This window comes from Balaenoptera physalus (assembly GCF_965194825.1).
Source record: "Balaenoptera physalus genome assembly, chromosome: 4".
NCBI classification, from domain to species: domain Eukaryota; kingdom Metazoa; phylum Chordata; class Mammalia; order Artiodactyla; family Balaenopteridae; genus Balaenoptera; species Balaenoptera physalus.
In genome coordinates, this window is record NC_138891.1 from 7,325,572 (window position 1) to 7,350,967 (window position 25,396).

Consider the following 25,396-nt stretch of genomic DNA (forward strand, 5'->3'; position numbering starts at 1 on the left):
TCCTTCTCTCTGACCCATCTCTTCCTTTCCCTCTCATCTTTCTCATGAATGCTCCCATGAGGGCAATGAGGTTTTTATCCCCACAGTCAAAGGAGTCTCTAATTTTGCTCGTGACATCTTGCTGGGATAGTCATTTCAAGCTCACAAATGAGTCTTGACTAAACGTGTCTTGACTAAAAGGAAAGCAGAATAAAGTCTAGTGGTGGAATGCATGTGTTTTTGGTCACACAGTCTTGAAAGTCCTGTGACTTACTAGCTATAACCTTGGTCAGGTAATGTTATTGTTTAAAGCCTTGGTTTCCTCACCTGTAAATTGGCAATAATGTGAGGAAAAAATTAGGTATTAGATAATGGTAGTTACACCCTTAGTGATATGCACTGAATGTGCTTAATTAAATGCTTGCCCTTGTGATGATGGTGATGATCATGAAGAAAAAGGAAACAAAATTTACATCAGGGCAGGTCCTACAGATAGTGTGATATTTTACATAATCTCCCCTTCTTTCTTAGTTAACAGAACTCTTAGCAATGCACCTTGCCCGAAGATCACCTTTTTCAGACCCCTTGCCACTTGGTTTGGCCATAAGGCCAAATTCTAGGATGATAGTATGCCAGTGGGCAGGTTATAGGGAAATTTTAGGAAGGCTCCTAGAAGGAGGGGAGCATCTGTCTTGCTCTTTTACTTTGCTTTAGTTTCTAGTCTGGAACACTGATGAAATGAATGGATCTCCAGCAGCCATCTGAGAAAATGAGGAGAAGGAAGGCATACGTTGAGGATCATGAAGCAGAAAGAGGAAATCTCCAGGCCTACTGACACTGTTATATTGCTCACCTCTGGCCTTGTCCATGAGAGAGAAATAAAGATCTATTGTATTGAAACCCCTGTTATTCTGGTAGTTTTGGTACTGCAAATGAACTTCAGCCTTAATTATACAGATTTTTTTTTTGAAAGTTAAGGATGGTGTATTCTTGGAAGGGATGTTCATTTTCAGAGTGCTATGGCGGGGTGAGGAATTCAGGTGGGAAAATCCAAAAGGAGGCTAAATTTCTCTTCATGAGAAAGAGAATATAGGAAAGCTCTGGTGGAAAAGAGGTAATGAGGGAAGGATCCCTGTTGAGAAGAGTTTAAATGTAACGACAGTTTTGCTAGTTCCTGAAGAGGGATTTTGCAGAGATGAGAGAGAAAAGACAACTAGTGGCAGGGAGGAACTTGGTTGATAGCACTGAGATGTTTTAAGAGCTTTAAAAATGTTTCTCAATAGCAACTCTGTTTGCTTCCCACCCCCAACCATCTTCGGTCCATTATCAACGTCTTTGTAACGTGCTGTGTAATTAGATTTATTTGTGCACCTCTGTATGCATGTGTGTCTGTGTGTGTATGCATGTGTGTGAAAGTTGGGGGGTTCTGCTTCAAGAGGGTACAGAGCAAGAAAAGGAGCTGTTTACAGGGTTTCTGTCATGGGATTATTGGTAATAAGGTCTAGGTAATAAATCAGACAAGTTACTGTTTGGGGGGAAAGTTTTCTGTGAAATTGGAGGGTTCTTAAAAGTCGGGACTGACTTAAAAGCTCAATTCTTCTAAGATCAATACCTCAGGACTTCGTTACTCTGGGCAGGTTTTGGTGACAAACTGTGTTTTAACAATAGCTCTAAGATCCTTAAATAGATATATGAGTTTCAATCTTTCTCTAGTAACAAACTCATGAAAGTCATTGCCACGTCTCTCTCAAGTGCTTTAGGGGAAGTCAAAAATGAATACATAACATCCTCAAGGGGGAGACAGATTTGTTGGAAATCCCACAAATTTTAGATAAATATTTTGCTCTTTGGCAAAAAGCCATACCTGTGACACCGTAGATTTGTTCGACAATCTTGATATCACCTGAAAGAACAAACAAACAAACAGAAGTTGTAACAATCATTTACACCTTCTCGGTGGTTTGGGACTGAGTGAAATGGAGGCACGGAAAGAGATGAAAGTTCAGAGGTTGTGGGGGGGAGATGGGCCACCTGCATGGGCCAGAGAAGAGGAAATACCTCCCGAGAGGTGATGGGAGCATCTCCCACACCTCACCCTCTAGGAACTCTACTGACCAGAGTGTGTAATAAAGAAAAGGGAGCAGCAAATTGACTGTCTAGTACAGGACACCACACCCAGGAAATAGAGGTCAAAATAGTACACTCATCGGATACATTTTCCATCTTGATGCTTTATTTGCTCTCTTTTTGTTTTCCATCTCCCTTATTCCTCTTTCTTGCCCTTTTGCTAAATTATCTTATCTTCCATGATTTTTCTCTCCAGCTCTGTGAAAAAAAGAAATCATGGAGGTGTTTCTTATTTAATCTCATTTCTTTCTATTTATCCACCTCCCCTTTTTCGTTGGATACGGGTGGGGGTAATGAACCCTTTCTGTCCCATTTGTTTTACTCGTTGTGATGTTCCCTGTGGACTAGGATTAAGTTCACTGCGGATCCTAATTTTCAATTTCAGTGATTTTAAGATCCAATTGATTGTAAAAAAGAAAAAAAAAATGCTGTCAATCAAATTGTGACATGCCATCAGTTATAAGACTGATCCCAATTTCAGAGATGGTAAAATGTGAAAAACAAATGTGTAACGTAGAACCACTTAAGTTCAAAACACATCTTGCATAAAATCAAACTATGGTACTGTGGAGGAGTACATTAAAAAGCATGCACCTTCCATGACGTACAAACAAGCTCTGGAAATTATAACATATCCGGGAAATATGCTTCAGGTCTCATCCACATTGTTTTTTGCTCAAATATACTTCTCTCATTTTAAAGTGGTAATAGATGCTATAAATTAACGTAATTTTATTCCCATGAAAAAAAAAAAAAACTTGCACTTGAAAATGACCTGCCTAGTAAGTGAGACATATTTGGTAATTCTGTCACCCCCCCCCACCACTGTTTTTTTTTTTCTAGATGATTAGAGAAATAGATCTGTTATTATTTATACAAATGCCAGCATCATTATTGCTGTGCAAATATATGTTTCATCAATGTTTAATTTTATCAAAGCAGTCAACCCATTCTACATCTGTTTAGTTGCCTAAATATGCATTGATCAGTAGCACTGAAGACATAAGTTTTGCAATAATTCCCTGAAGGGTGACAAGTAAAACAGCTGAATAATTAAAAGTGTGGAAAATAAAACAAAATTACAATGTCGTTGCTACTGTGGTAGATATAAAAAATGGGTTTTTGAAAAGCTTTTCAGTTACAGCTTGGATGAAAGAAAGAACAGCCCTGGGATTCAGGAAGCCTGAACATCTCCAGGTCAGAGATGCTCTCTAAGGGATAAGAGAAAGGTACTGGCCATAGCACTTGCTGATTTGGGTGTGACTCCCAACCCCCACGGTTTATTACTAATATGAGTTCTGTCGAGTTGCTGAACCCCAAGAATGTTTTTCTATATCAGTGCTTCTCAAACTTGCAGGTTCTGATTCAGGAGGTCTGGGTGGAGCCTGAGACTCTGCATTCCAATGAGTTCCCACGTAATATGGACCTTGCTGGCCCGTGGGGCACACTTTGAGTAGTGAGATCTTATAACCAGCGTCATTGTTATTATCGTCCTATCAGCTGTCAATTCATAAAGTATTCACCGTGATCAGCACCCTGGTAAATGCTCCCCAGCCATGACATCCACTAATTTTCATTACAAATCCCATGAGGTAAGTGTCCATTATGTAGCCAGCACTACTGTGATAGGCTCTCTGAATAAATCACTTAATTCACATATGGTATTAATCACATGTGTTTTATTTTATTTTATTAAAAAAATTTTTTTTAAATCACAGAAAACTCAGATTTAATAACACTAAGCATACATGGAATACGTTCACTTAGCAGTTGCTGTGGTGCATTTCACTTATAAGAGGCAAATATTTTTAAAGTACTCAACAGCAACAGTGAAAGCCCTCTCTCACCCTGATAGGAATGGATTTGTTATAGTTCTGCTAAACAGAACTAACCATCCTTGGAAAGATTTCAATCCAGTATTGAATTGTTTATGAAATGCCCTGTTATCTATTGTAATGTACTGTAAGTAGTCGAATTCTGTATATACTGCTATTTTCTGTCTGTTCATTGTTGTGAACTTATGTATGGTAGTGAAATAAATTTTCAGCTTTCATGTTGTTTCCTTAACACTTATAAATATAAGTATTAAGATATTTTCCCCCTCTTACAGGAGAATAACAAACTTGGTGATGTTTTCCTTTCTGATGCAACCCAAAAACCTGGCTGTTCTGAAAAGGTTGGTGCGTGCTGTTAAGACAGAATGAAATTACTCTTTTCATCTCTTAAGCGAAACACCCCTCTGCCATTCCCCTTCAAAACCACAGGTTTTTACTTGATAATCGCAACTTTTGCACCACCATCAGTCAGTAATTTTCCAGGTGCCTTTAGTTTTAGACATTATAGAACTTAAATACTGAGTCAAGAAGATTGACAAAATATAAAACATTTCCTGCTCAGCCACATTTGTAGGCAAGCATTTTCAGTGTCTATGTTCTGAGGAAGTCCATTATATCACATGTATTTTAAAAAGCGTACTCTGATAGATGCATTCTGTTGACTAATACTTCATGCTAATCCAGATTCTGCCAAGTGTAGAGAATACTAATTTAATGGAAACCCAGTATTTTCAAGCTAGAAGTGACCCTAAAGTGTCCCTGCTACAATGGTTTGTACACCTGGCAGACAATAAGATGCTTTGAGAAGTGTTCCTTTAAAAAATCATGTTACAGAGTACCAGTTCCAATGAATCTCTTTCATCTGGTGATGGGTGTGGGTCTCAGGTCTCCAGGTCAGGTTTGAAACCACTGAGTTAGTCCAACTCCCTAACTAGAGATGTGAAAACAGTGGCCAAGGAAGATGAGATGACTTGCCCAATTCATGCAACAAGTTAGTGGCAGAACTTTTCCCCCAGAAGCCGTGCCTCCTGACTCTCAGTGTACCTTCCATAGAATCATGAGTTTTCTCAGGTACCTCTTCCAACGGTTAATGCTGTTTCTTGGGCTGAAAGAAAAAATGCCTGACATACCATGGCATTTAATCTGGTTTGATGGTTGTCACAAATCCGACCCCCAAAACTCATGAGGCTAAGTTACCCAAACACCTCGTAAAACTTTTCTGAGTCACAGATCTTTCTGGAAATCGGATGAATTCTAGGCATTCTTTCCCCAGTGGGGAGAAACATGGATACAGCCTTTGGATAGAAAATATTTATTGTTCCAGCAACTAGAAGACTCAACGGTTTTGAAAGTTTTGAGGAAGGCAGCTTTCCAATTTTGAGTCCCTCCCACATGGAGTTTTTATACCTTTTACACAATAAGAAGAACTGTTGGTGATCTCTAATGGGAATAATTAGGAAAAAAGGAAAGACTGAAGTCATAGAGGTTGGGAAGATAAAAGGGAAGTAAGTCAGACACAAGAGCAGGAAATGAGGTCGCTGCAATAAAGTTTTGAGAGAGATCAAGAAGGGTAAGGGTCAACCCGTTCACATCTTGGGATTGTGCCCTTCATTCCATCAGGATGGAAGAAGCCCAGTGCGGGCAGAAGGGCTGAGGACACCGCCTGGCACAAAGTTATGACCAGAAGTAAGGCGTCATAACCTTGAAGACTGGGAAAGAAACATTCTCAGCTTTGGTGCATTGGTTTTAAAAGTTTTTGCGTAGCTGTTCTTCTTCTTTCCCCCCATCCTAACCACCTAAATTACTCTATCACTCTGTGAGTCCAGTGGGAACTTGAGAGAGAGGACCTTTTTTTTTTTGTTTTTTAGGTTTAATGTTCTTAATTTTATTGCTTTTGGCTGAGATTTTACATCTCTCAATAACATGTTATACCCTACTATTTCTTTTTTTAAAAAAACGTTTAAACTTATATTGGAGTATAGTTGATTAACAATGTGGTGTTAGTTTCAGGTGTACAGCAAAGTGATTCAGTTATACATATACATGTATCTATTCTTTTTCAAATTCTTTTCCTATTTAGGTTGTTACATAATATTGAGCAGAGTTCCCTGTGCTATACAGTAGGTCCTTGTTGCTTATCTATTTTAAAGACAGCAGTGTGTACATGTCAATCCCATACTCCCTAACTATTCCCCCCTCCCTTCTACCCTGCTAACCATAAGTTCGTGAGACAGGACTCTTAAATTGGAAAAATACTGCTCACTGGCATCGAGGACCAGAGAGGAAAAATGGTCTCTGAGTCCACATAAAATTTGCTGCCAAAAAAAGCAAAACAAATCCACAATTTTTTTAACTGTGTAAAGAAGGTCCCAAGTTCTACTATTGAGCTTGAATTGTAAATGGAAATCAAATATACTAAAATTAATAGTCATTTTAGATGTGACACGTGCCATTGCATTCTTTAATGTTGTCTCTTTTATTGAATGAAGACCCTTTTATAAGAGCTTTCATAGGCTCATACCTGATCTTGGCCATTCAACTCATTTTTCCCCTTAAGTTCTTAAATTTCCCAATAGTAAATTTTCCTGATATTAGAATTTTTCTTTAACATCTTTATTGGAGTATAATTGCTTTACAATGGTGTGTTAGTTTCTGCTGTATAACAAAGTGAATCAGCTATATATATACATATATCCCCATATCCCCTCCCTCTTGCATCTCCCTCCCACTGTCCCTATCCCACCCCTCTAGGTTGTCACAAAGCACTGAGCTGATCTCCCTGTGCTATGCGGCTGCTTCCCACTAGATATCTATTTTACATTTTGTAGTGTATATATGTCCATGCCACTCTCTCACTTCATCTCAGCTTACTCTTCCCTGATATTAGAATTTTTATGAATTCTTTTAGTTGGGAAGGGAGCTCTTTGATTTCTTTTATCTATTCCCTCCACCCATTAAAATCCCTCTGAGTTCCGAGAGATGGCGGGGTGTGAGGCCCCTCCTTTCATGGGAGGCTAAAAGGCCACCTCTAGAAGGAACGTGAGTGGTTTCTTAGCAGCGATGAGGCATTACCAATAACTTCTCCTTACTCTCAAGCTCTTTTCAAGAGGCCGAACCACCAAGAAATTGACCACTGTGAGGCAGGAAGTAAGCAAAGGTGAGTGGAACCCACCACAAAGACCCAGGACTCCTAACAGTAACCCAGGGGGCCAGTGGCCCAAGGAAGGTAGGAAATCTATTTCCATTGTCTACTTGGCCCACAGGTAGGATTTATAAGTCCCTGTGTGGTCTGCAAATGACCTCTCAACTATGGAATCTCATAAGACACGAAAGTGCCCTGGTGAGAATGTTATCTGAAGCTGATTGCTCAATCGGGAAATGAGATGCGAATTACAAGGCTCTTCTCTCCAACTGATTCATGACATTCTCTGCCTTGTTAATAATGCCACATTGATTAAATCACAGAGCAGATTGAAGGAGCATGCGTCCCCCTTCAGAAACAGGGATTATCACGGATTTTATCTTGTTCACGGGACAGCAATATTACCAGCATTGATGGTTGTTTGGGATAAAGAGAATATGAATGAAGCATACTTGCAAATAACCCCATAATTCTCATAGTTAAAATGTCCACTCTTACAAAATCATAAATTGTCAAATCAACAGGTCTCATTTCCTCATCTGCGTCTTTCTCTTGCAGACTCAAGTGGAGGTGCCAACAAGTAGTGAATGACACCTATGGCAGGTGGCAGATGGGAGGAATTAGAAACCTCTGGAAAAAGGATAGGCTTTGAATAGGGAGTATTCATCTTCAACTTAACACGTCTGAGAGGTCACCACCATCTAATCTAAAGAAGAGATTTTTGAGGCTGGTCTGAATCCCTAAGTGGGTAATACAGTTTCTATTATGTTTTCTCTGCTTGTTCTGTAATTTAGAAACAGAAATGAGATTTTAATGAAAAGACTAATGATTCTGACATTTCCCAATTTCACCCAGAGCCTTGAGGTCAAGACAAACTATTAAGACTTGGAGGAGAATTCTCTTCCCCTGGGTAATTGCTATTGCTTCTGGTGTGGGAAATATAAGTCAAGTAAGTGAGTCTTGAATTTAGTGCTTACTGATGTCCGGAGCTAGAGAATCAGCTCCTACAGTGTAGGAAGCAGCACAAAAACTCTTCACTGACGTATATTATGATGAAAGGTCTGTGTGTGGGGAATGGGACCCATTTAGGTGGTAGTATAGCAGGGGGGTTAAGAGCTGGAATTGCCCTAGTCTTGTCACTTATTAGCTGTGTAACCTTGGGAAGCATATTAATTGTAATAGAATAAGTAATGCTTAGGTAACAAATAATGAGCTAAATTTCAATGGCTTAACACAAACGAATTTTATGTCTCACTCTCTCTCTCAAAAATGATGATAATAGCTAAACTTGTAAGGATTAAATGAAATACATACCTGTAAACTGAACCAATCTTGGAGACCAGACTGGCCACATCTGATGTAGTGTCACATTAAGAGCAATGTAGTACAGAAACCAAAAGTAATTAAAAAATAATTCTAATCTTTTGGTCCATATCTTTCAAGAACCTTAGAGGCAATACGGTGATAAATCACAGGAAGACTTTTGTAAAATGACCCCTCCTTTTCTATTCCATTAGTGATAACAATGGTGCCTCTCCAAATTCTCTCACTGAAACTCTCCCCCTGGGTCCCTCCTGTTCTCTTCTGCTTCCCTCTGGCCATCGTGTCCAGCATTCCTGCCAGAGGTGGCCGCTAGGTGGTGCCATGCTTTCCAGGCCTCTCTTGTTTCTCCAGGGAAAGAAGGCATTTGGAACCTGCTGGGAAGTGTACACCTCTTATCACTTCAACTTAATGATCCACAAGGAATTCTCACCTAGAATTTATGGTGAAAAAAGTTCTCACATTGTTGCATTTGGAAAGTATTTGGTTCAGTGTCTGGCATAAAGATAATTCCTGTTAATAAGTGGTAATTGTATTATTATTGATACATTGGTTATGAAGAAAAATTTTCTTTGAATTGAGCTGGTGAGGAATAGGGCATTATTAGCTAGGTGATGCAGAGCTAAACATTCACACAGATGGGTTTGTCCAACTTAAAAACTAACATATATATATTATATACACACGTGTATAGGACTTCTTAATAAGGAGGCCATTAAACTTCTTAAACAGAGTTTCCCCCAAATTGTATATATTGTCAATGTCTTATTGACTATATTCATACCTGCGGAAAATTTGAAAATGCATCATTTTACTTAAGTGAAGCAGATAATTGGGTTGAGAGAGAAACGAATAGAATGTCAAGCTATTACTTTTTATAAAGTATTCCACCCAGTACTGTGCAAAGAAAAGTATGTATGTTTTTGCGGCATGGGATGACAGCCCTTCTAAACACAATTTTAACTTCCTTTCTTTGAATTCAAAGGTATGAATTACAAGACTTTGGAATTAAAAGAAAACCCAAAGGAGTCCCTTAATATTTATGTAAAAACTTGGAAACATGGGATGATTTTCAGGGAGAGAGTTATTTATGAATATGTAGTTCATATAATCCTAGAAAGAAAAAGGAAGGAAATACACGCTCTTGTGTGAAGAAAACTAACTAGAAATCTCTCAGCAACGACACACACTTTTAAAGATTTCAGGCTTAAGGAGCTATGCACCAAATCAGTGATTTGGGAGTTCAGCAGGGTAATCAGTGCTAGAAGAATTTACACAGTTTAAACTCATTATGTGGAGGCCCCCCAATGACCAGCTTCTGATTAGGGTACAATGGCTCCTGGTTAGCCTGTAAAACCTGCTACTATGTAATTGTAAGGAAACACAATAGCTGGTTTCATAAGATTTTCAGGATACACGCTGAGTACTCTGGTTCCAAACCAGGTCGGTGAACAAAGATGCTCAATTTGGAGTGAGAAGTTTTTGCATCACAATTCCTGACGGCACTTCTAAACTTAATGTGAAATGCCTGATTTGCTGCCTAGGAAGATCATTGTTAATTATATACTGTAACAGAAAAGTTGAACAGCCCTGTCTGTAGAAGACAGTGTTTGAACCAGCAAACTGAAATGAGCTACTTTGTATACTTGAACCATAGTGCCTTGGGCAAGCTCACTCAACTTCAGAAAATAAGAAGAGGTCTATAGAGGAAAACGATAGTGAGGCCATAGGCAGCTTCTACATGACCAAATGCATACATGTTTTTGGCATTCATTTTTTAATGAAAGAAATCTTTGAAACTTAAGCAAGATGAATATTGTTCATTACAGCATTCACACCTTTAGCAAACACTCAACAATTTCTAGGTGAGGAAGAAAGTCTCACAGTTAGTAGACGTGAGACCAAGATTCTAAAGTTAGGGTTTTCCTCCTGCACTGTTGGTGGGAATGTAAATTGGTGCAGCCACTATGGAGAACAGTTTGGATGTTCCTTTAAAAACTAAAACTAGAGCTATCATATGATCCAGCAATCCCACTCCTGGGCATATATCCAGAGAAAATAATGATTCGAAAAAATACATGCACCCCAGTGTTCATTGCAGCACTATTTACAATAGCCAGGACATGGAAGCAACCTAAATTTCCATTGACGGATGAATGGATAAAGAAGATGTGGGAACCTGAGGGGCAAGATGGCGGAAGAGTAAGACGCGGAGATCACCTTCCTTCCCACAGATACAGTAGAAATACATCTACACGTGGAACTGCTCCTACAGAACACCCACTGAACGCTGGCAGAAGACGTCAGACCTCCCAAAAGGCAAGAAAATCCCCACGTACTTGGGTAGGGTAAAAGAAAAAAGAAATAACAGAGACAAAAGAATAGGGACGGGACCTGCGCCAGTGGGAGGGAGCCATGAAGGAGGAAAGGTTTCTAGGCACTAGGAAGCCCCTTTGCGGGCAGAGACTGCGGGTGGCAGAGGGGGGAAGCTTTGGAGCTGCGGAGGAGAGCACAGCCACAGGGGTGCGGAGGGCAAAGCGGAGAGACTCCCGCACAGAGGCTCGGCGCCGACCAGCACTCACCAGCCCGAGAGGCTTGTCTGCTCACCCGCCGGGGCGGGCGGGGGCTGGGAGCTGAGGCTCGGGCTTCGGTGCTAGCTGGGAGGGAGTCCGGGAAAACGTCTGCAGCTGCCGAAGAGGCAAGAGACTTTTTCTTGCCTCTTTGTTTCGCGGCGCGCAAGGAGAGGGGATTCAGAGCGCCGCTTAGATGAACTCCAGAGGCGGGCGCGAGCCGCGGCTAACAGTGCGGACCCCAGAGACGGGCGCGAGCCATGGCCATCAGCGCGGACCCCAGAGACTGGTAGGAGACGCTAAGGCTGCTGCTGCCGCCACCAAGAAGCCTGTGTGCGAGCACAGGTCACTCTCCACACCGCCCCTCCCGGGAGCCGGTGCAGCTCGCCACTGCCAGGCTCCCGTGATCCGGGGACAACTTCCCTGGGAGAACACACGGCGCGCCTCAGGCTGCTGCAACGTCACGACACCTCTGACGCTGCAGGCTTGCCCCGCCTCCTCCGTACCGCTCCCTCCCCCGGCCTGAGTGAGCCAGAGCCCCTGAAGCAGCTGCTCCTTTAACTCCGTTCTGTCTGGGCGGGGAACGGACGCCCTCAGGCGACGTACATGCAGAGGCGGGTCCAAATCCAAAGCTGAACGCTGGGAGCTGTACGAACAAAGAAGAGAAAGGAAAATCTCTCCCAGTAGCCTCAGAAGCAGTGGATTAAAGCTCCACAAACAACTTGATGTGCCTGCATCTGTTGAATACCTGAATAGACAACGAATCATCCCAAATTCAAAAGGTGGACTTTAGGAGCAGGATATATTAATTTCCCCTTTTCCTTTTTTTGTGAGTGTATATGTGTATGCTTCTGGGTGAGATTTTGTCTGTATAGCTTTGCTTTCACCATTAGTCCTAGGGTTAGGTCCGTCCGTTTTTTTTTTTTAATTAAAAAAATTTTTTTTCCTAATATATGTTTTCTTAATAATTTTTTCCATATTTTCTATTTTTAGAAATTAAAAAAATTTTTAATAAGTTTTTTCATATTTTTTATTTTAAAAAATTAAAATTTTTTTTCTTAATAAATTTTTTTCTTAATTTTTTTTTCTTATTTTTTACTATAAAAAATTAATAAATGTATTTTTAAAAATTAAAAAAATATTTTTTCTGAATACATTTACTCTTAATAATTTTTTCTTATTTTTTATTATAATAGCTTTATTTTATTTTATTTTGTCCTCTTTCTTTCTTTCTATTTTTTTCTCCCTTATATTCTGAGCTGTGTGGATGAAAGGCTCTTGGTGCTCCAGCCAGGCATCAGGGCTGTGCCTCTGAGGTGGGAGAGCCAACTTCAGGACACTGGTCCACAAGAGACCTACCAGCTCCACGTAATACCAAACGGCAAAAATCTCTCAGAGATCTCCATCTCAACATCAAGACCCAGCTTCACTCAACGACCAGCAAGCTACAGTGCAGGACACCCTATGCCAAACAACTAGCAAGACAGGAACACAGCCCCATCCATTAGCAGAGAGGCTGCCTAAAATCATAAGGCCACAGACACCCCAAAACACACCACCAGACGTGGACGTCCCCACCAGAAAGACAAGATTCAACCTCATCCACCAGAACACAGGCAATAGTCCCCTCCACCAGGAAGCCTACACAAACCACTGAACCAACCTTACCCACTGGAGACAGATACCAAAAACAATGGGAACTACGAACCTGCAGCCTGTGAAAAGGAGACCCCAAACTCAGGAAGATAAGCAAAATGAGACGACAGAAAAACACACAGCAGATGAAGAAGCAGGGTCAAAACACACCAGACCTAACAAATGAAGAGGAAATAGGTAGTCTACCTGAAAAAGAATTCAGAATAATGATAGTAAGGATGATCCAAAATCTGGGAAATAGAATAGACAAAATGCAAGAAACATTTAACAAGGACGTAGAAAAACTAAAGAGGAACCAAGCAATGATGAAAAACACAATAAATGAAATTAAAAATACTCTAGATGGGATCAATAGCAGAATAACTGAGGCAGAAGAAAGGATAAGTGACCTGGAAGATAAAATGGTGGAAATAACTACTGCAGAGCAGGATAAAGAAAAAAGAATGAAAAGAACTGAGGACAGTCTCAGAGACCTCTGGGACAACATTAAACGCACCAACATTCGAATTATAGGGGTCCCAGAAGAAGAAGAGAAAAAGAAAGGGACTGAGAAAATATTTGAAGAGATTATAGTTGAAAACTTCCCTAATATGGGAAAGGAAATAGTTAATCAAGTCCAGGAAGCACAGAGAGTCCCATACAGGATAAACCCAAGGAGAAACACGCCAAGACACATATTAATCAAACTGTCAAAAATTAAATATAAAGAAAACATATTAAAAGCAGCAAGGGAAAAACAACAAATAACACACAAGGGAATCCCCATAAGGTTAACATCTGATCTTTCAGCAGAAATTCTGCAAGCCAGAAGGGAGTGGCAGGATATACTTAAAGTCATGAAGGAGAAAAACCTACAACCAAGATTACTCTACCCAGCAAGGATCTCATTCAGATGTGATGGAGAAATGAAAACCTTTACAGACAAGCAAAAGCTGAGAGAGTTCAGCACCACCAAACCAGCTTTACAACAAATGCTAAAGGAACTTCTCTAGGCAAGAAACACAAGAGAAGGAAAACACCTACAATAACAAACCCAAAACATTTAAGAAAATGGGAATAGGAACATACATATCGATAATTACCTTGAATGTAAATGGATTAAATGCTCCCACCAAAAGACACAGGCTGGCTGAACGGATACAAAAACAAGACCCATATATATGCTGTCTACAAGAGACCCACTTCAGACCTAGAGACACATACAGACTGAAAGGGAGGGGATGGAAAAAGATATTCCATGCAAATGGAAATCAAAAGAAAGCTGGAGTAGCAATTCTCATATCAGACAAAATAGACTTGAAAATAAAGACTATTACAAGAGACAAAGAAGGACACTATATAATGATCAAGGGATCGATCCAAGAGGAAGGTATAACAATTGTAAATATTTATGCACCCAACATAGGAGCACCTCAATACATAAGGCAAATGCTAACAGCCATAAAAGGGGAAATCGACAGCAACACAATCATAGTAGGGGACTTTAACACCCCACTTTCACCAATGGACAGATCATCCAAAATGAAAATAAATAAGGAAACAGAAGCTTTAAATGATACATTAAATAAGATGGACTTAATTGATATTTATAGGACATTCCACCCAAAAACAACAGAATACACATTTTTCTCAAGTGCGCATGGAACATTCTCTAGGATAGATCATATCTTGGGTCACAAATCAAGCCTTGGTAAATTTAAGAAAATTGAAATCGTATCAAGTATCTTTTCTGACCACAAGGCTATGAGACTAGATATCAATTACAGGAAAAGATGTGTAAAAAATACAAACACATGGAGGCTACACAATACACTACTTAATAACGAAGTGATCACTGAAGAAATCAAAGGGGAAATCAAAAAATACCTAGAAAAAAATGACAATGGAGATACGACGACCCAAAACCTATGGGACGCAGCAAAAGCAGTGCTAAGAGGGAAGTTTATAGCAATACAAGCCTACCTCAAGAAACAGGAAACATCTCGAATAAACAACCTAACCTTGCACCTAAAGCAATTAGAGAAAGAAGAACAAAAAAACCCCAAAGCCAGCAGAAGGAAAGAAATTATAAAGATCAGGTCAGAAATAAATGAAAAAGAAATGAAGGAAACAATAGCAAAAATCAATAAAACTAAAAGCTGGTTCTTTGAGAAGATAAACAAAATTGATAAACCATTAGCCAGACTCATCAAAAGAAAAAGGGAGAAGACTCAAATCAATAGAATTAGAAATGAAAAAGGAGAAGTAACCACTGATACTGCAGAAATACAAAAGATCATGAGAGATTACTACAAGCAACTCTACGCCAATAAAATGGACAACCTGGAAGAAATGGACAGATTCTTAGAAATGCACAAACTGCCGAGACTGAACCAGGAAGAAATAGAAAATATGAACAGACCAATCACAAGCACTGAAATTGAAACTGTGATTAAAAACCTTCCAACAAACAAAAGCCCAGGACCAGATGGCTTCACAGGTGAATTCTATCAAACATTTAGAGAAGAGCTAACACCTATCCTTCTCAAACTCTTCCAAAATATTGCAGAGGGAGGAACACTCCCAAACTCATTCTACGAGGCCACCATCACCCTGATACCAAAACCAGACAAAGATGTCACAAAGAAAGAAAACTACAGGCCAATATCACTGATGAACATAGATGCAAAAATCCTCAACAAAATACTCGCAAACAGAATCCAACAGCACATTAAAAGGATCATACACCATGATCAAGTGGGGTTTATCCCAGGAGTGCAAGGATTCTTCAATATATGCAAATCAATCAATGTGATACACCATATTAACAAATTGAAGGAGAAAAACCATATGATCATCTCAATAGATGCAGAAAAAGCTTTCGACAAAATTCAACACCCATTTATGATAAAAGCCCGGCAGAAAGTAGGCATAGAGGGAACTTTCCTCAACATAATAAAGGCCATATATGACAAACCCACAGCCAACATTGTCCTCAATGGTGAAAAACTGAAACCATTTCCACTAAGATCAGGAACAAGACAAGGTTGCCCACTCTCACCACTATTATTCAACATAGTTTTGGAAGTGTTAGCCACAGCAATCAGAGAAGACAAAGAAATAAAAGGAATCCAAATCGGAAAAGAAGAAGTAAAGCTGTCACTGTTTGCAGATGACATGATACTATACATAGAGAATCCTAAAGATGCTACCAGAAAACTCCTAGAGCTAATCAATGAATTTGGTAAAGTAGCAGGATACAAAATTAATGCACAGAAATCTCTTGCATTTCTATAAACTAATGACGAAAAATCTGAAAGTGAAATTAAGAAAATACTCCCATTTACCATAGCAACAAAAAGAATAAAATATCTAGGAATAAACCTACCTAAGGAGACAAAAGACCTGTATGCAGAAAATTATAAGACACTGATGAAAGAAATTAAAGATGATACAAATAGATGGAAAGATATACCATGTTCCTGGATTGGAAGAATCAACATTGTGAAAATGACTCTACTACCCAAAGCAATCTACAGATTCAATGCAATCCCTATCAAACTACCACTGGCATTTTTCACAGAACTAGAACGATAAATTTCACAATTTGTATGGAAACACAAAAGACCCCGAATAGCCAAAGCAATCTTGAGAACGAAAAATGGAGCTGGGGGAATCAGGCTCCCTGACTTCAGACTATATTACAAAGCTACAGTAATCAAGACAGTTTGGTACTGGCACAAAAACAGAAATATAGATCAATGGAACAGGATAGAAAGCCCAGAGATAAACCCACACACATATGGTCACCTTATCTTTGATAAAGGAGGCAAACATATACAGTGGAGAAAAGACAGCCTCTTCAGTAAGTGGTGCTGGGAAAATTGGACAGGTACATGTAAAAGTATGAAATTAGAACACTCCCTGACACCATGCACAAAAATAAACTCAAAATGGATTAAAGACCTAAGTGTAAGACCAGACACTATCAAACTCTTAAAGGAAAACATAGGCAGAACACTCTATGACATACATTACAGCAAGATTCCTTTTGACCCAGCTCCCAGAGAAATGGAAATAAGAACACAAATAAACAAATGGGACCTAATGAAACTTAAAAGCTTTTGCACAGCAAAGGAAACCATAAACAAGACCAAAAGACAACCATCAGAATGGGAGAAAATATTTGCAAATGAAGCAACTGACAAAGGATTAATCTCCAAGATTTACAAGCAGCTCATGCAGCTCAATAACAAAAAAACGAACAACCCAATCCAAAAATGGGCAGAAGACCTAAATAGACACATTTCTCCAAAGAAGATATACAGATTGCCGACAGACACATGAAAGAATGCTCAACATCATTAATCATTAGAGAAATGCAAATTAAAACTACAATGAGATATCATCTCACACCGGTCAGAATGGCCATCATCAAAAAATCTAGAAACAATAAATGCTGGAGAGGGTGTGGAGGAAAGGGAACACTCTTGCACTGTTGGTGGGAATGTAAATTGATACAGCCACTATGGAGAACAGTATGGAGGTTCCTTAAAAAACTACAAATAGAACTACCATACGATCCAGCAATCCCACTACTGGGCATATACCCTGAGAAAACCATAGTTCAAAAAGAGTCATGTACCAAAATGTTCATTGCAGCTCTATTTACAATAGCCAGGACATGGAAGCAACCTAAATGTCCATCGACAGATGAATGGATAAAGAAGATGTGGCACATATATACAATGGAATATTACTCAGCCATAAAAAGAAATGAAATGGAGGTATTTGTAATGAGGTGGATGGAGTTAGAGTCTGTCATACAGAGTGAAGTAAGTCAGAAAGAGAAAAACAAATACAGTATGCTAACACATATATACGGAATCTAAGGAAAAAAAAAAACAAACGCCATGAAGAACCTAGTGGCAAGACGGGAATAAAGACACAGACCTACTAGAGAATGGACTTGAGGATATGGGGAGGGGGTGGGGTGAGATGTGACAGGGTGAGAGAGTGTCATGGACATATATACACTACCAAATGTAAAATAGATAGCTAGTGGGAAGCAGCCGCATAGCACAGGGAGATCAGCTCGGTGCTTTGTGACCACCTAGAGGGGTGGGATGGGGAGGGTGGGAGGGAGGGAGATGCAAGATGGAAGAGATATGGGAACATATTGTATATGTATAACTGATTAACTTTGTTATAAAGCAGAAGCTAACACACCATTGTAAGGCAATTATACTTCAATAAAGATGTTTTAAAAAAAAAAAAGATGTGGTACATATATACAATGGAATATTACTCAGCCATAAAAAAGAACAAACTAATGCCATTTGCAGTGACATGGATGGACCTAGAGATTGTCACACTGAGTGAAGCAAGTTAGACAGAGAAAGACAAACATCATATGATATCGCTTATATGTGGAATCTAAAAAAAATGGTACAAATGAATTTATTTACAAAACAGAAATAAGAGTCATAGGTGTAGAAAAACTTATGGTTACCAAAGGGGAAAGGTGGTGGAGGGATAAATTGGGAGATTGGGATTGACACATACACACTACTATATATAAAACAGATAACTAATAAGGACCTACTGCATAGCACAGGGAACTCTACTCAATACCCTGTAATGACCTATATGAGAAAAGAATCTAAAAAAGAGTGGATATATGTATATGTATAACTGATTCATTTTGCTGTGCAGCAGAAACTAACACAACGTTGTAAATCAACTATACTCCAATAAAAATTAATTTAAAAAATAAAGTTAGGGTTTTGTTGTACAAAAGTGATGTGTGGAGCAAAATAAGGAAGGTATGTTGACTAATTACATATAGACTAAAAACAAGTCTTCGTGAGAAATCACAATGAACTTCCAAGCCACTGTAATTTAGGAAGAAATGTGTCTGGTTTGGCATTTTGATCTCCCAGTGGTGCTCTAGGAAGTTCCCAGATCAAAAATTGTCATTGATAAAAAAATGCCTGATCATATTTTTAAAATATGTCGTTCCTTTCTCTGGGTCTCTTTTCTAATAACATTCTCACCCAGAGCATGCTTCCTGTGGGGGAAATCATTCTCCAGTTATACAGTAGTGGATATTTTCTATTGCTTTTCTTATGCAAATTTATATTTTGAGACTGAGCTTTCATTGGAGGATTGACTTTTCCTCAAGCTTTAAAAATAAACAGCGAGGGGACTTCCCTGGTGGCCCAGCGGTTTAGACTCCGTGCTCCCAATGCAGGGGGCCTGGGTTCTATCCCTGGTCAGGGAACTAGATCCCACATGCACGCCTCAACCAAGATCCTGCACACGGCAACAAAGATCCCACGTGCCACAACTAAGACCCGGTGCAGCCAAATAAATAAATAAATATTTTTTAAAGTTCTATAAAAAAATAAACAGTGAGGAATTTAGGGGAGAGGTTCATGGGGAAAGGGGAGGCGAGGAGCTCTTTCTTGAAATTATATTATGTGGACCAGCTTTTAGAGTTATCACATGGCAACCTAGTCACAAAGTGGCCATTTCCAATTTGGGGGAAAGTCACAGTGATATCCATTGAGGAACTCCTCTTCATAAAAATGTGAACAGTGAGTAAGGCAGATCCATTTAGAATGGGCAGAACTTCTTATAGTGGGGTCTTTCTGAATTCACAGAACTATATAACTGTTACTTATAGATTTGTACAAACACATCATTCTTTTTGTTATGCACAGGAAACGTATACATAGAATACTCTTCAGAACAAACTTTCCCCCCCAAGTTTTTCTTTTTCTTTTTCTTTTTTTCTGGCCGCGTGGCTTGCAGGATCTTAGTTCCCTGACCAGGGGTCGAACCCAGGCCCACAGGAGTGAAAGCACGGAGTCCTAACCACTGGATCACCAGGGAATTCCTTCCCCCAAGTTTTAAGACAATTATTTCTATGATTGCAGAATATGCACAAGTGAGTCTATGGGAAGGATGAGGTTTTCATAGCTATTTACACAAATTTGTGCAAGCCAATTCTGCCCTTTCAGGTTTCCCATCTCCCGCGTCAAACTGTGCTTGTCAGGTTGTTTCTTTGGGGGTTGCAAGTAATTGGACATGTTGGTTCTTTGAAGGAACAATTCTGGCCTTAGTTGGACTGTGAAGGCACACCACCTTTAGGGAATAAAGATGCTTCCAAAATAAGGTCATTTGGAGTCTCACAGAGGAAGTCCTATTTTCCCCATAAATTTCCATTAGATCCTCAAGAGGTGTAACTTCTACTTGGCACTGGCCCTAAATTATTGTCGTTGAGACTCTGTTCCTCCTCTCACTCTTCCCCTTCTGTTAATTCACTCAGAATTTCTAAATGAACATTGACTTTTACTTGGGGAGGTCCCATTAAAGTGACCTTGTGGTAACTTATTTAGAAGAAACGAAGAAATATTTTAAGGTATGTCACCTATAAATTGGCACTTGCCATCTACCTCTACAAGGATCAAATCATGAGCCACTGCAGCTGCTGACCTTCAACACCCCCTGAAAGACCAGGCTGGAGATCAGGAAGGAGGCACTCGGTGCTCTGGGAAAACCTGGCAGAGCAGGTCTTCCAGATAGATATTTTCAGAAGACAATTTTATGAGCCCAATTCTTGCATCTCCTCATATCTAGAAAAGCACTAAAATCTTTCATGGTGATGTCTACTCCTCATGAGTAGCAGTAACCTTCACGAGACTAACAGAAACCTTCTGCAAAAAATATGTGCTTGATTGCATGTACTCCCCCTTCACCAAAATCACATCTATGCTGACCTTCCCCCCTACCTCATTGGAGCAGTTTCTCAGAGCTATCTGAAATGCTGTCTCCCAGCTATAGTCCTCATTTTGCCCCAAATACCCTCTGATTTATCGATGAATTTGGTAGATTCATATTCTTACATGCCAGGCTTCCTTAAAATGATGGCACACTGATATATCCAGCAAGCTGCCTTCATTTTCCACTCCTCACATTTTCCTCAAAATACTAAGTGATGTCACGTGTGCCAATTCTGTCTTTTCTGAAGAACAAATTCTGATTTAAACGCAAAATAAAAACACTGTAGTAAAATAAAACACACACAGAGCAAAAGCACAATTTAGTTTGGTTACATACCTTTCTCAGTGTTTGAAAGCTTTCTTAAACTGGAATTAAAGAATAATGGAAAAATAACGCTAAAAGGGCCTGTGGCTCGGACGGGTTGGTTGTTCACCAGTTGCGTCCTCTTAGACGCACAGCTTGATGAGGTTTCCCAGACTGCTTGCACTTATGTAGACCCATATGACTGGCTGTGCCAGTGGCATGTGAGCAGAGATCTAGGTCTGGCCCCTGAGTGGTGCAAACAAAGCCTCTGCATCCTCTCTCTCTCAGCTGGTTGGCTGTTGAGGTACAAAGTCTCCAGTGGAGGACTCAGTTCCAGAGGATGCTGAGATCTCAAGGATAATGGAGACACCAAATAGAGGAAGGCTGGATCCCTGAGTTGCCCTGGGAAAAGCCACCATCTGCCCACCACATGTACATTGTGATGTGAATGAGACATGCCCCGTAGGTCTTATTCTATGTACTGTATCAGATCACTGAGACTTGGGGCTGTTTGTTACAGCATTTAGCCTGACCCAACTGATACAGTTTCTTTGAGATCACCCAGGCCAGAGATGAGGAACTGGAGGAAAGCACTGAAGGAAAGCAACTTTACCCCAAGCCACTCAACTTGTATGTGTACTGACTCTAACACCTACCATTCACCACTCTTTTTGACAGAAGCCTGTTTTGGTGTTTTGGGTATTTTCCCATATATGATGCTAACACTCTGTACCATCAAGAAAAAAGGGTGACTAATAGCCTCAAAGGAAAAATGTAAACTGTATAACCTAGAATATAAATACACTTCGTTAGCACTAACCATACTTGGGACTATTTATGAATGCTGGCAAAATGCAGTGACACAGATCGGTCACCATGTGCTCTGCTTAATCTTCATGGTGGAAAATATAAGTGGGATTACCACATCACAAAAGCCTAGCAACTTGCAGATGTTCATCTCAGAATTTTCCTGAATCATTTTCCTCAGTGACATGGAAACCAAATCTTTTAAGTCCCAATTCATTTGACAGAAATGCGTCTCCCTGTGTCCCTCCACCCCCATCGAGTTGTCATTATTACTGCATGCTGGCTTTCCAGTTCATAATTTCAAGGCACTTCCATTTTCCTCCTAACTTGGCATCTTGTTTACTTCATATTTCTAACTATTTGGCTACTGTTAACTCTAGTCAAAGCTGCCACTCTTCTGGCATTGCAGATTGCTGGGTTTAAACGGTGAGTTTATGGATGCCTTGAATCTGATGAAACCGGAGGCCTCCAACTCTGCCTTATGTGTAAGCAGACTATGTCCGCCATATGCCTTCCTCTCTGCGGTCTCCATCCTGCTGAGGAACTTCACAGGAAAAGCACTGTAAAGATGTTTACCATGGGATTTTGTAATTTGCTTTTAATTTTAAGTTAATTTCCACTAACTTAGCTCATTTACAACAGCTTTAATCAAACCACCCACTGACTCCGTACTGTAACAGTTGAATCTGGGTTTGGGATTACAGGGATGCATTCGTGGGATTAGTGTGAAGAAATGTCACACAGCCCCAAGGATGGGCTGTGAAACATGATCAGACTGGCATAGCCCAAACAGTGAAATATTTACTGCAGTAAAATGTTCAAGGTTATTTTAACAAGTTCCAGGAGATCAAATTCTTGAACAACAACAACAAAAAAAAAAACCCAGAGTAAAGTTACGTTTTTAAAAAGTCCTAACCTATCCACAGGAAAAGTATTTGTAGACTGATTGAGAATTGTGAACAAAACTCTGAATTTAAAATATTGCTTCTTTCACTTATACTCTCAATCCCTCTGTATAATTATATGAATGTGTGCAAGTATGTGTGTACTTTCAGGAAGTGCTGAGTATGTGTTATTTGCTGGCAAATGTGATATATTCACACACCAAAGATTTTTAAAAATTCAACTAATAAGAAGGCTTCCAACTTCTTTCAAGGATGAAACTGAGTCTGGAAAGAAATTGAAATGTTATTTTGTACATTTGAAATGATGATGGAGTAGAGATTTTACAAGTTTCCCCTTGAACATGGAGCAAGGGAAGAATAAAGCAGAATGATATGCATAGCAGACTGAAAAGCATACTTGAGTGGGAAGAAATTCTCCCAGAGCTAGTCCATGACCGCAGGGTTATTTAATAAATGGATGGATTTATGAGCAAATAAAAGCACAAACATTAGGGCAGAGCAGAAGTTGAATGGCCGGACTATAGTCATTCTGCCGTCTTACTTGTCTTCTTGTTAATGAGAAATCTTTCTTAAAATACTGAGGCACAATGGGTTTTTGATGAGACATGACAAGTAATAGCATTAGGGTTAAGAAGATTAAAGTGAATGTTTTTCTGGAAATTCAGTATAGCTTCTGCTGTAAGTCAAAATGCCTGAAGGAGAACATCCCCTTTTAGGAGAATTATGTTCTGATTTGTGGTGCAGTGCTTTAGTGGATAAATGTCCTAGGCTGGGATTCAGAATACCAGAGTTTAACTTGATTTTATACCCTTTGATTCTTTCATTGATTTTGTAATCTCAGGCAGCGTGCTACTTGGACGCCCAGTTCCTTCATCTCCAAAGCAGAAATGAAAATCCAAACTCTCAGGGGTGATGCAAAGATGGCAAATTAAATAAAATGAGGTATTGTAAACAAATTGCCTTGCTTATAATACATACTTAGTAAACATTAGTATCTTTTCCCTGTCAGTAGATGTGCTGCTAAATATTCAGTTGACAAGAGAAATTAAAACCTGATGAGATATATTTTGATCTTTTGATGGAATCTTATTTGAAACACATGTTTTCATTCGGTTGATGGGAGATTTTATCCAAAAGTGAACGTCCTTTTTGTGCAGAGGGAATATTCTAGCTCATTTAGGTTTATAAGATGGGAATTTTAGTTATGTGAGTAAATTTCTTTTTCCTCCCTCTCTTTAAGCCACTTGTCATCAAAAGAAAAACTGAGTTTTAACAGATGGTACACCAGGTCCCTTCCAGTTCTAACATTCTATTATTTCGTGGATATGGAAACATGTATATATACGAAGGAATGAATTAAATTCCAATAAGTATTAATCAAGCACGTACTTCGTGCCAGCAATTTCGCAAGGAAAAGGATTACAAAGATGAATAAAATGTAGTTACTGCTCTCAAGGAAGTTATAGGTATACAACTGAGTTCTCCACTTACAACTTGGTTGAATTCTTATGATTCATTTTTTAAAAAGTTTCTCATTAAAGTATAACCTACAGAAAAAAGGGCACAAATCAAAGTGTTACTGCCTGATGAATTATCAAAAAGTTCTGTGGTTCATTTTTTACTTATACATTTGGCATGTGAAGCTCCTTTTCCCATGGAAACATACTTCCTGTGAATGCTCCGTTAGCCTACAATACAGCTGGCATTTAGTGCTCAGAGGATTGAGGGACAGAACGAGAATTTCTAACTTTGTTTTGATGGATAAACTTACACTAAGTTTCAGCTGGGTTTTGGAGTCAGGTGGTTTGCGACTGAAATTGTAGTTCCTGATTTCCCTTGCTTACTTGCTGGGGGATGCTGGATCAGGTTTTTACCTATCCTATCCTTAACTAGTCTTCTTGTCTAGTACATGAGTTTAACAACCTACCTCCATGATTGTTGTGGGAATAAAAATGTTAATGTCTGTAAAGTGCTTGGCATACAGTTTGGTTCCTAGGAGCCATGATAGCATCAGCAGTATCAACATCATCTTTATTTCACAGAGCCTTTGTCAGGAGGGCAGGGCTCTGTTATCCCAACCTACAGACCTTGAAGAGGGTGAGCTCTGGACCCCTAAGACTTAAACAGCCATGGAGAACGCAGTGTGGAATGGAAACCTGGGTCCCTCCGAGTAGGGCTGGGTTGAGAATTCCTGGTGGATGTAGCCTAGGTAGTTTTTCATTCTCAAGGAATGCACACAAGTTGAGGCCCGCCTGTTGGTGTGCATGTGTGTACATATGCAGATTTGATACCTTTTATTTCAGGCTAATATCTGCTGTTCCCTGCAGGGTAGAAGTAACCAGGGAGGTAGGGAATGAAAGACATTTTTTGTCTTGTTGATGGGATGGCAGGTGGCCTTTTCATCCTCTGACTTTCCCAACCCATCTAACCCCCATCTCCCTCCAAGGAGCTTAAAAATCAAACTGTTCACGGTTCAACTTGCAAACACAAGCTGAAATCCCCAGATGTCATGGAAATGTGGCTGAGCTCTTTGCAAGGTATGCTTCATGCTATTTGATTGGCAGAAAGCTACACAGGAGAGAATCCAGAGGAGATGAAACATGAGCCCATTTAGAGATGTTTAAATCTCTTTGTGTGTTCTTGATTTTATCTTTAATATATATTTAAATGGAATTCGGTTTCTAAGAAAATGTTGCTGAGTTATGATTGTACAACTTACAGTGACGTGATGACCCACAATTCACACACAATCACTAGCTTTGCTTCATTTGTCCAACTACCTCTGAGTACCCCCCGCCCCTTTTCTGGATCTTGTCTCTTAACTCTTCAGCCCACTGGGTTGTCATGGAAACCACTGTGGTTTCTACCACAGTGTGATCTCTCCTCATCCTTGACCCTCTCCCCTCACCACACACACACACACACACACACACACACACACACACACACAAAGTGATAAAATCTGAGTGGGCACGTGACTTAAGC

At 39.7% G+C, this 25,396-nt stretch overlaps 1 protein-coding gene across 1 annotated transcript in view; it reads right to left on the minus strand.

Annotated features, from left to right (window-relative positions):
- KCNH8 (potassium voltage-gated channel subfamily H member 8) overlaps positions 1-25,396 on the minus strand; it is a 401,123-nt gene that overhangs the window by 41,282 nt on the left and 334,445 nt on the right. The window contains exon 12 of the mRNA XM_082460817.1: positions 1,844-1,882. Coding sequence (XP_082316943.1) covers positions 1,844-1,882 — 39 coding nt within the window. The remainder of the gene's footprint in view (positions 1-1,843; positions 1,883-25,396) is intronic.